This window comes from Marmota monax, unplaced genomic scaffold (assembly GCF_021218885.2).
Source record: "Marmota monax isolate L192 unplaced genomic scaffold, Marmota_monax_Labrador192_F-V1.1 WCK01_AAM20220418_F8-fsc00173, whole genome shotgun sequence".
In the NCBI taxonomy this organism is placed as follows: Eukaryota; Metazoa; Chordata; class Mammalia; order Rodentia; family Sciuridae; genus Marmota; species Marmota monax.
In genome coordinates, this window is record NW_026694620.1 from 2841970 (window position 1) to 2855093 (window position 13124).

General features: G+C 34.3%; 1 protein-coding gene across 7 annotated transcripts in view; it reads right to left on the bottom strand.

Annotated features, from left to right (window-relative positions):
• Cep112 (centrosomal protein 112) overlaps window positions 1–13124 on the bottom strand; it is a 472978-nt gene that overhangs the window by 284506 nt on the left and 175348 nt on the right. For all 7 annotated transcript variants that reach the window (XM_046422633.2, XM_058572199.1, XM_058572198.1 and 4 more), the window contains one exon: window positions 1976–2111. In XM_046422633.2, the coding sequence (XP_046278589.1) occupies window positions 1976–2111 (136 nt within the window). The remainder of the gene's footprint in view (window positions 1–1975; window positions 2112–13124) is intronic.

Below are 13124 nucleotides of genomic sequence, written 5' to 3' on the forward strand. Positions count from 1 at the left end.
CTGGAAACTTCTATGATATTCACTTAATTCTTGAGCTTCAGTTCTTTTCCCAGGATGCATGCAGGTTTCACTGCATTAATTTTACTTGATATGTATTCTTTTATAATGGTACTACCTGTCTTAATTTTTTTCCTGAATTATACAGTACATCATTTTCAGAAGTATGCTTTTCTTTCTCTACAGAATGGTCTCACAGGCTCCATGTTATTTGCCTGCTTTTTAACTCTTTAAAAGAGTGATCTTAAGGGAATATTTAATATTACATCATTGGCCCCCAAAAGTGCATTTACTGAGCCAAGGTAACTGTCATTAGTCAGCTTTTCTCAGAAAGTTGTACTCTTGGCCTAATTTTTAGCCTAAATTCTTAACTATATACTTAAAAATTATTTCCTGGAGCTTTCTCTTCAGTATTTTCTCAATTCCTTTAATTTTCAGCCAGTCTGAGAGCTTCCTATTTGCTCCATAAAATATCTGGACCGGATACACATCCTGGGGCCTAACCCTGGTCACTGCAGGGAGCTAGAAAGAGGTGCACATCCAGGCAGCACAAACACACAGCAGGAACCCATCTTGCATCTCAGGCAGCAAGTAGAAAAAAGAAAGAATGAGACCTTAGACCCCACTGTCAGAGCCCAAATGCTCACAAGGCAGTATGAATGGAAATCAGATTAAGAAAATAACAGCCAAAATGGGCACAGTGACAAGCTAAGCCCTACAGGGATCAGTGGGATTCAAACAAAACTTTCTTTGGGAACAATTTTACCACCAATGTGTGCTTGGGACACCTAAGCAAGGTAACTACAGCTGAAAATGGAGTCACAAATGAGAATACAACAGTCTTTCTCATTAGGAAAACTTTAAAATAAAATAATCCAAAAGTTCTTGAATAAGAGCACTAATAATTGCTAATATGGCTATATGCATGTGATAAATATATTTACCAAAAAAAGATTTGCATTAAATCAGCTTAGAGCACAGATACGTAATATCAAATATAAATAAATAAACAAGAATAATACATAAAATCTGCATTTATCTAATTTTCTAAAAGTAGAAAAACAAAACAATTATATATCTATAACATACAATATATAGTTTACAGATGCATGTCTGGACATTAAATATGCATAGAAGTATTATATTTTTAATATAACTAATTAAAAGTATATTATAATATTTTATATATTCATATTATACATACAGAACTTAAATATGTTCAAGTGTAAAATAAACTGACATAATTCACACAAAATTAACTATAAATGTGGAGAGGAGAGAATGTGACTGGACGTAAATGACAAAATTAAATGCACTTCATTGGTGGTGTTTCAGTTTACATAAACAGGTGCTAATAATTTTTGATTCTTCAAGATGAGTACCTAGGTGTTTGTATTAATTCCTCTTATTCTTTTACAATTTTTTAAATTCTCTCAAAACAAAACAAAAACACCATTTAACCTGAAGATAGCCTCTTTCTTCCTGAACTGTAAGTTGAAAATATTTTTCTGTAACTGGTCAATAATGCACTGTTTTTGGAACATGCAAAAACAGGCTTGGTCAACTTCAGCCTGGGCTCTACGGAACAGTCTGATTGATGGTGGAGTTATTCTTGCAAGCTGAGCCATCCTCCAGATGAGAAACATTTCTGCTACTACAACATTTATAGAAGTGGCTATTTTTCCCCCTAAAGTGCTGGGGATTAAACCCAGATCCTTGGTCATGCAAGGAAGTTGCTCTACCACTAGCTCCATCCCCATCCTACAGAAGGGCCTTTTAAATGATTGTTCTGAAATTCTTTAAGGATGAATCAAAGGCTAGAAGCCCTTCTCAGTTTGAATCTGTGGCCCAATTGTATGGCTCATTTAGATAATTTTTATTTTATTTTTTAAAAGATGAAATGTTTCTCTTATTGAAGATGAGAATGTACCTTCCTACTGACAGAGTGACTTTTAAGAACACTGTGGTTGTCTCTTACCTGCTCTTTCATTTCAGCATAGACCTTCTCTGAGTTCAGCTCCACCTGCCGCTTAAACTCTTCTAGAGCAGCGTCTGCCTGTTGGGCCTGCAACCTTTGAGCCTCAGTCACATGAGTTAGTTGCTCCTCTTTTTCCCTAGAAAAGTTCAGAAAGTTCCGGAGTTAAACTATAAAAGCACTAGACTTCAAAGAACACTACTCAACCTTCTCTAAAATTAAATTCAAATTTCAATGGTCTAATCCAAATTCTACTAAATTTCTCTTTAAAAAGTTGGCAACAAAATAATCTGTCTCAGGAAAAATAGGTATGAACATATAATATGTATTCTGATGAGTGCATAACTACTTCAAAAGACTTCCCTAAAAACAAAACTGTATAAAACCATGTGTCTCCACTGACTGCTGAACATATAAACAAAATGTGGTATATTCATACAACGGAGTATTATTTGGACTTAAAAAAAGATACATTCTGATATAGTCTATAACATAGATAAAGCTTGAAAACATTAAAGTAAGTGAAAGAAGCTGTCATAAAATGTCATGTATTGTATGATTTTATTTATGTGAAATATAGGTAAATATAGAGAGAAAGAAAGTAAATTTGTCATTGTTAGGAACAGGAGGGATGAGAAAATGAGAGTGATTGGTAAAAGATTTGGGGTTTCCTTTTGAGTGAGCATGACCTGGAATTAACAGTAATAGTTGCATATTCTTGTAAATAACTAAAATCCACTAAATTATACACTTTAAAATAGTGAATTTTATGGTTTGTAAACAATATCAAAATTTTTTTAAAAACCCAGTGTACCAACAGAAAGATGCGTTTTTATCAGCAGTGGCTCTGTAGCTGGTCAATACAGTAGATGCAACATGATATCCTAAAGTTATTCTACTGCCTTCCATAGACTTGCCTAAAAGAATAAGTAACCATCTAATTTCTTCATATCTTAAACTCAAGTCATATAGTCAAAAGGGTTCAACAAAATAAGAGAAACTCTTGCGTGTTAATAGAAGGAAAAATAGACTTTAGTTTATAAATGCACACAAGTTTATAGTAGCTAATTTTTATTTGTGACTAGGTGTTTGGCCCTGAGCAAAATACTTCTATATATTTTCTCTCTGTAAATCACAAAAGATTGTTTTCATAGCCTTCCTTTACAAAACAGTAAACCGGAGCTTACAGACATGACAGCTCAAGCCAGGACTCCCAGGATAGCAATCTGCTTCCAGAGCTCCAGCTGTTGGCTACTATGCTGTGCTGCTCTCCCGATTTTTCAGATGCCGTGAGTAACATTAACTTGTTCATCTTCCCAGGAAAGTTATAAAATATTATCTTATGACCAATTGTAACACTGAGGAATACTGGGGTCAGGTAATTTAATTAACCCAAATCACATTTTAGACAAACATCACAATTGGGGCAAAAGACTATTCTAAGCCATAATACCGCCTTTTACGAGGTGGACAAAAAGTAGCTTGAGCTTCTTGGAGTTACTCATATAGGAGTTTAATAACCCCTTGAACATATATAATTTCTAGGCTTCCTTATAAGACCATATATATAATATAAAGTATCATACTACCAAACTTTCTCCCATTAAATTGAGAACCTTTTTCAAATTTTAAGGGGTCAAAAGACTATGTTGCCTAGTTTCCATTTCAGAAGATATCTCCTGTCTCATTATGATGAGGTATGTATATACAGATCAGTGTTATTTTCACACCCTTTCCGTCATCTGCCCTGTGCTAGGCATGGCTTATCTGTAAATAAGCAGAGGGACATATCTTTGTGTATGGGCTTAAAGAACATACCCTGAATCTTTATTTTTTACTTAAGTACTTCTGCCTTTGTCTATATAATCTTTTCATACCCTTCCCTACATCCATCAATCAGAAAATGACAATCAGACTGCACCTTCATGGTAAAGAACATTTCCACTGAAAGCCCTCCTCTTCCTGTGTGTCTCTTTTACTGGCAGAGCGACCATTTTTATGACCTACAGGGTTTAACACTGCCCCAGAGTGATGCTCTGCATGAGAACTAAGCCATTCCAGATCAGGATGCCTGCCAGATGAGCTCTCAGTTTTCATATTTTACATCAATGGAGTCCAGGCTTCTGAAACTTTTTTTTTTAAAAGAGCTTCTCTATAAATTGTTCATTTTAATTAAATTGTCCAATTTAAAAGTCTTTCTCTCTACTTTTATTTTACATGCAGTTAAAGCAAAATGTTTTAAATGTAGCTGATATTGCTAAATCCTAAGGCCTTAACATGAGTGATACTTTTGTGTCACTTAACACCAATATTGGCTCAAGGATAATAATGATTAATAACTAGAAATCATGCTGAAGATTGATTCCAAAGGCATCACTACATTAGAGACTAAGCACTCTAATGGCTACAGAATTTGAATTTAGTCTGGTGCATTTTTGCCTTCTTTATACTATTCTTTCCCTAAAGCAGGAACTCTTCAGTTACATGTAGGATTTCTCTGGTAAACACACTGAATAATTTGAATATTTGAATACCCCAATATCAAAAAGCATGTAGACTTAATGTAAAGTCATATAAACTATAATGGACACATGGAGTGCCAAATATATTTTCTCTGGTATGATGGTCAACTTTAAGGAAGGAGCTACCTAGCATGTTGTATTAAAAGTGTTCTAGGGCTGGTGCTATAGCTCAGTTGGTAGAGGCTTTGCCTCACATTCACAAAGCCCTGTGTTCAATCCCCAGCGCGCGCGCGCGCGCGCACACACACACACACACACACACACACACACAAAGCAAGCTTGGAAGGACAGGCTGTCAAGGTTGATGAATGATGACTCCATTGCCAGCCACAGGGGTGAGGCACAACAAGGGCTGTTACTCTGCCACTCCCCTACATTCATCAATGAGAAGATGACAATCACCACTGCACCCCCATAGTAAAGCAACATTTCCACTGAAAGCCCTCTTCAGTGGCTAGTTATACTATGTCACTCTCTAATTTTTGAGACCCTCTGAAATGTACCTGAGAAAACTATTTTATAATTTGAGTGGAAATTTATTAAAAGTTTACCTTTTATCTGTTTATCTGAAAAGAAAGTACATTGGACAATATTGGAAAGCTTAAAAGTTTGTATATCATAAAATATAATCATATAATTTAACAGAGCTTATAAAAATAAATGACCTAGGGATGAAATATCAACTTTGCCCTCTCCATTTTGAAGGTCTCTTGCTTATAAATCTTTCAATTTAATAAGATAAATCTTATTCTTTTCTTTATGTCATTCTTTCCTATCTAGTTTAATTCATTTAATTTATAACTAAGTTACAACTACATAAATCAAGTTATAAGCTTGAGCCATCATCCATGTATCTTAGAGATCATTTTAAAATGTTAAAATAAAGGCTTGCATAAAAAAGCACATTATTTTTGACAAAATTTCTAGCCTGACCTATGAAGAGCAGATATAGTTTTACATTAAATATCAAGCCTGGGGAAACAATACCATCTCCTAACTAGTCTCCAACCTCACCACAACCAGCTCTGCTAACCTAATAGTGAAGCTAAATATCAAAGGTCTTGCTTAATGCAAATCAATGTTCTTGCCCAGTAAAGCCATGACAAACACATGGAACTCCGCTAATTCTTGGGAATATTCTTCCTTAACATAAATTATCTTAATTTAAATAAAGAGGTGATAATCACTTTAATGAGATCCACTTTAATTTTTACAAGGTGATGACACTGAAATGAAAACTTAGAGCCTCTGAAGGGACTAGGGTCTGCTCCTCACTGTCATAAGAATAGTGCTCCTTTTTACTATGATCCCAAACAGTGCATCCTACAAGGAGTCAGAAAAAAAAAGAAAAAAGTGACTTTGAAGATTATTTTCTTCAGTAGAACTGGTTGTGCGGCCGAGTATAAATGCATCACTCAAATGCCTTAAAGCCTGGCCTCCGTGAAGATAAAAAGGTGGAAAGAAAATTTGCTTTTTAAGCTCTGATTTATTTATAAAATGTAGTAAATTTCCTCATCTGAGTATATAAAGAATAAAGAAAAAAAGAAAAAAGCAGCAGCATTCTTACACAACCACAAGCCAGCTCAGATTAAAGGATGTTCTGAAGTACATGATTATTCCAGAAAGGGCAATAAAATGTAGGGGACTAATGGACTACAATTTAGTATTTCTTGAGTTTTACAAGCTAACATTTCTATATGCAGGCCAACCCTAATTTGAAAATCTTCCTTTGGCACATTTCTGAACCAGCACTTTTGATAATGATGGCCATGATCCAACATACATTTATAAGGCTTCACATTACATTATACTTCATTTGCTGCCAGCTTGGCATCTCTACTGGAAACTCCAAGAAAAACAAAACAAACAACTTCAAACAAGTCTGAAAAACAGCTAGAAGAGTCTCCATTCCTCTCCAGCTGGGTTGCAGACCAAGACCTTTAGGAGGCAATATCACCTATGTTCTTGGCTGCCAACTGGTACTTCAATTGATTAGACTGACTCAGTCAAAAACATTTTAAAATACCTTTCACTAAATATTTTAAAATACCTTTCACTAAGCATGATAAACAAACTGCTTTAGCCTCCTCTTTATAGGATTTCTAAAACTAGTAGTCTTCTAAATTCTTGTAAAAAATGGCAAATACTATAGACATCTAAACATTTGATAGTTTAGGAGTAAGAAGGGAATGCCCAGTAAAATGGGCATTGGTATTATTGACCTTAAAACTGAAAATATGACAGTGCTCCCCAAATTCATCTATGGAGTCAACACAAACAGTGTGTGCAGAGCCACACTCCAAGATTTAAGAAAATTCAAGAGGCCAGGGACAGCTCTTCCTTTGATCTCCTGCAAGAGCCAATACTGACACCACCTTGACTTTAGCCCCTAAGTCTCACTTTGAACTTCTTACCTCCAGAACTATAAGATAATAACCTTGAATTGTTTTAAGATATTAAGTTTGTAGTAATTTGTTACAACAGTGTTAGGAAACTAATGCAACCTAAATACTTGTACTTATTAAACACTGCATTCAATGGTCTCTCTCTGTCTCTCTCTCATATATATACCAGAATTTGAACTAAGGGGCACTCACCTACTGAGCTACAATCCCAGCCCTATTTTGTATTTTAGAGACAGGATCTCACTGAATTGTTTAGTGCCTCGCTTTTGCTGAGGCTGGCTTTAAACTCACAATCCTCCTGCTTCATCCTCCTGAGCTGGTGGGATTACAGGTGTACACCACTGCACCTGGTAGTATCGATGATATTTAATAGACAATATATAAAACTTTATAATAGTGTTATGAGGAACAAAATAAGAGTGGGTATAGGGCAAATTTAAAAGTTAAATCAGGCAAAGAAAAAAAATCCCCAGGATGAATTGTGTTAAATCTTTAAATATTTAAAATTTCTGTGACTATTCACGCACTTGATGTTATGATTTGGATCTGGAATTTCCCATTGCCTCTAAAGGCTCAGGTGTTAAAGGCTTGGTTCTCAGAGCAGAAATGTTCCAAGGTGGGGCTTTAGTGAAATGACTGAATCATGAGGGTGCTACTCATAGATGAATAGGCTGTTGGGAGCAGGGGCTCAGTTGGAGGATGTAGGTCACTGGGGGTGTGTCCTTAAAGGATATGTCTTTTCCCTGGCCACTCACTCTCTGGCTCTTCTTCCTGGCTGTGAAAAGGTGCACAGCTTTCCTCCAAGCCCTTTCACCATGATGTTTCTGCCTCACCAGAGGCCTAAAAGTAATGGAGCCAGAAAATCATGGACTGAAACCATGAGCCGAAATAAAACTTTCCTCCTTTAAGTTGTTATTCTCAAGTATTTTAGCACAGTAGCAGGAAGCTAACGAACACTTGACTTCTTCTAAGTAATATTATCAGGTTTAAAAGACAAACTAAAAATCAAATTCTTCCATTGAAAGAATATTTACATTTAACACCAGCAAAGTGACTGAGTTAATGTCTGGGTAAAATTGCCCAAAGATTCTTTAATTCCAGATATTCCCTCTGACTAACTGACATACACAAACAAACAAATTTTGCTAGTAAAGAGTCAGTATAATTATGAACCAAACTTCTAAACATCAATGACCACTAGGACTTCCCATGACCAAAGAAAATTTTGGCTTTATAAGTTAAATGCATAAGATTAGATGTCAACATAGACAAGAAAAGAACTAGGCAGTAAATCATGATAATTAAGGGACTTTTAAAAATCTCAGGGGGTCAGACAGATTATGAGATACTGTGGGAGAATTCCAGTTCACTGATAAGTGCCTTTTTGTGGGAAAGTTTGAAGACCTTAGAAAGAAAGAAAACATTTCTGCATTGCTCATATTAAGGACATATTTTGTAATTCTTTCACATAGTGGGTGTTCATGGTGCTAGTCCAATTCAAAATATACAGAGACAGTGTGCTATCTTGAGTTATTAGAAAACCATAGACTGCTCAAGCTTAAAAAAAGTTGAGTAATTTATAGAGCCTCAGTAACACATTGGAAGATAAAACAGGTGTTTCTAAGGATAAATAACATACATTTTCAATAGCCTTGACAAACTGAGAATATTTTCTCCATTCTTCTACTTCCTAAAACAGCATAGCTCAGGGCTGGGGTTGTGACTCAGTGGTAGAGCGCTTGCCTCGCATGTGTGAGGCACTGGGTTCTATCTTTAGCACTACATAAAACAAATAAATAATGGTATTATATTCATCTACAACTAAAATTTTTTTTAAAAAAAGAGCATAGCTCAGTTTAGCTTACAACCAAGTCAGTCAACCTTTCAATGACTCATTGGTTATACACTGCTTATGATTAACTATAGGTTAACCACTAACTTACAATAAGGAACAAAGCTACATAAGAAACCTCTTATAAAAGTCTATCAAGTAAAGGGGAAAAATGAAGATAAATACCAAGTATAATGACAGATACATGGTTACTGGGCTTTAAACAAAAAAGGAGGGTTCAGATATACGTCATGCCCCTTGGTCTACTGGACAAGACAGATGTATGTGAAGGATATCTACTGGAGTAATCTTTAGCCTCCCCTAGTGGATCAGAAGAACCTTCTCTGAGCTCTTCACATACCCTAATAGCAATAAAGGTACAGCAAAAACACCAGCACAAGTCTTAGTGTCAAAAACAGATGAAGCATAACACTAGCACCAAGAAGGCAGCACTGACACACATTGGTGAAGCCACCACGCTCAATAAAATCATGACGATCCAGAACTAATCACTTAGTGATTTTTCTCTTGCTACTAATGAAAATACTCAAAAAAGGGGGTAACAGCATAAAGAACTCCTATGGAAGGAACTCTCTTCTGACAAGGAACTAATGATTTACACTTATCCAGAGAGCCTGTCCCTAGGGTCAAACTCTAGTCTTAAAGAACCATGAGTAGTTGAAGCATGTGAGTTATGAACAGGAATAAGAAGGCTTCAGTATCCAAAAATCTCTTAAGATGATATGAATTTCAGCTAGGAGGGGAAGTCAGCTGGATTTGTATTATGATTCAAAAGCACTTATTCTGGTGTGAACTTCCCAGGCTTCATGCTCAGTCACCTAGCCATGATGCAGGAGTGGAGACAAGGGTCCCAGCAGCAAAATCTACCATCTTCTCAGACAAATACCACAGAAAATGTGAAAGAGGTAGGAGAAATGGTTCCTATCTTGGAGAAACTACAATTTGACAAATGAAAAAGACAAAAGTGCAAGAAATAATCAAATAGTAATGCAATATTATATCTATTAAATTTTATAACAAATTTTAAGTGCTATAGAAATACAAAGACTACAAAAAGGCACTTAGAGTCTGTATTAAGAACCAATCTCAGAAGTTCAGTGTTGTGTAAAAGTTGAAAATAAAATTACGAGTAAATTTAACAAAAGGCTTAAACAATTTAAAATTTTACATAATAATTCTGTGCTAAACTAACTTGTGCCTATTATATGGGTTCATAAATAAATCAAAGAAACTCTGGCTCAGCAGATCAAAAAACAATAAAAATTTTTATAACAAAACCACAAAATCATGAGAAAATGATTTTAAAAACAAAATAGCCATGGTGTATAAAGAAAAGCTGCTATTCTTTAAATTCTTTAAACTTCAAAATAAATTCCAAATACAGTGTTTCCTATATTTAAGAAACTACTAATTAAAACATCCATGCATAAATTATACATGATATATGCCAAGCTTATATGCATACCCAATAATACATTTTATTTTAGAGACAGTAGTATATAAGTAAATGATAAGGAAATACTTGTTTTTCCTGCAAAATGACAAAACCTAAACCTTTTGGAATAAGCATAGGCCACTTCTTGTTACTAGAGAGAGGAAGAAAGACAGTGTGAAGTCACTCAAGCAGAATGGTAAGTAAACCAAATCCAGATCAAAGGAATAAAGAAAAAAGGCTGAAATGTGAAGCTGAAATATTTATTTCCTTCAAAAACATCATCCATGCCTTGTCCCTGGGCAGTTGAATATTTCAAAGTAGCTGGAAAATATTCTCACTTATGTTCATCACTATGCACAAACAGATCAAACTTAAAGTAGGTATATTTTCTCCTTATTTATCAAATATAAATGTAATCTTTATCATGTAAGAGAAGTTTTCTACTTAAAATAGATGGTTTCCACCTGATGTAAAATGTATTTTAAAGTCACAATAGATATTTTCCAGTTTAGTGAATGATATTGCTACAAACTATAACATTTACAGTGTAACCATAACTTTTAAACATTTGCAAATGAGATAATAAACATTTATTCAGTGTCTACTATGCACATTACAGTCCAGGATAGTTCATATATTATTTTATTCAATTTTCAAAAAAAGTTATTACATCTTATAGATGAAAACACTGAAATTTAGAAGAGTTAAGTGATTAGCCAAGTTCACGTAGTAAATGGCAGAAGATGATATAAAATCAGCCCATCTGACTTCAAAGTCCAGAGTCATTTCATCATTTCTTTAAATCTGTACATATATATATATATATATATATATATATATATATAAAATATGTATTTTAAATTGATGTTATCTTAATTAATTGAATATACAGCTATGTCCTTATAATAATTAATGTAACAATATCTGCACATTAAATCACTTTTAGAATGTCTGAAAGTTAAAATGTTTGTAACACATTTACTTACCACCCATTACATGCCAGTATCTATGACCAGTACTAGAAATATAAACATGTTCAAGACATTTTCTCTATTTCTTATATGGAAAAAGACTAGACTATGCTATTTTGGGTGTGATTAAAAACTACACAGTGAAACCAACACAATACTATACATGAATAAGGACCAGAGAAATTTATTGTGGCCTATAAAATATGTATGTAATACATATTTAATACAATAGCAAAGTTTCATTAAAGACTTTTCATTTTGGTAACAGAATGTCACTGAAAATATCTCAGATATAACATACATTGAATACCACATACATATGTTAAAATACTATGTATTTATAAAATGTGTTTGTAAAATACATATTATACTTGATTTATGTAAAACTTCTTTTATTTTGCTTATAGTCATTATATGAAAATTTTTTCATATGACCATATGAAAAATCATATGGTCAGTGAAAATTAACCAAAATAAAGCACAGAAAACAAAATTATAAAGAAGAAACAGCATCCATGATAATTTCCAGCAACTTAATATATCCCAGAAAAAAAACAAATCGCCATCAGAAGAATTATCTTTATTTCAAGAGGAAGATAAATATGGCAGGGACAAGGGATTTATTAAGATAGAATTAAAATTTTTTGAGGTCTAACAAAATATTTAACCACTTTTACTGATTGTAAAAAAGCATGAATTTTGTTCACACTTACAGGAAATTGTTTTACTTAAATGTATGTAAGGTTTAAGATCCAGATCTTCATATGTAAATACGTGCAATCCATTTTTCACTAGGCATTTCTTCCTACCTAATACTAGACTTTTCTAAAGGTCCAGTCATTATTTTATATGTACTTGATGACAAGTTCAGTCATCTGAAACTGCTACCGTGTAGCATTCATTAATTCTTTTTCCATGAATGCTGTGGTTATGCATCCTATACCAGGTACCTTGCTAGATTTTGAGAAAATATCACTGAAATAGTCATACCCAGTTCCACTACTAAGGGGGTTTTCAGTCTAGCAGAGAAAAAACACTCTGAATTAATACAAATAAGAACAATGTATGTTCAATTCATTGAATAAGGAAGAAATGCAAGGTACTATGGGTTGTATAATGGATCAAAACCTCAAGGAATCAGAATGTAAGAACATGGAATTAAAGTTAAGCAGGATAAGCAGGACTGGTTAAAAGAAAATACTGGGCCATTTTAACAAAAAGAGTAACAAATTGAAAAGATGCAAAAGGGAAAGGCTGGTTAATTCAAGGAAGAAAAGAGGGCCAATGTGGGTGAAATTTAAAGAACAGAGAAAGATTTTTTTTTTTCATATAATAAGTAAATTGAATCCATAACTTAAAATCTTTTTTTTTTAATTTTTTATTGTTGGCTGTTCAAAACATTACATAGTTCTTGATATATCATATTTCACAATTTGATTCAAGTGGGTTATGAGCTCCCATTTTTACCCCATATACAGATTGCAGAATCACATCAGTTACACATCCATTGATTTACATATTGCCATACTAGTGTCTGTTGTATTCTGCTGCCTTTCCTATCCTCTACTATCCCCCCTCCCCTCCCCTCCCCTCCCCCTTCTCTCTCTGCTCCCTCTACTGACATTCGTTTGTCCCCCTTATATTATTTTTCCCCTTCCCCTCACTTCCTCTTGTATGTACTTTTGTATAACTCTGAGGGTCTCCTTCCATTTCCATGCATTTTCCCTTCTCTCTCCCTTTCCCTCCCACCTCTCATCCCTGTTTAATGTTAATCTTCTTCTCATGCTCTTCGACCCTACTCTGTTCTTAGTTACTCTCCTTATATCAAAGAAGACATTTGGCATTTGTTTTTTAGGGATTGGCTAGCTTCACTTAGCATAATCTGCTCTAATGCCATCCATTTCCCTGTAAATTCTATGATTTTGTCATTTTTTAATGCAGAGTAATACTCCATTGTGTATAAATGC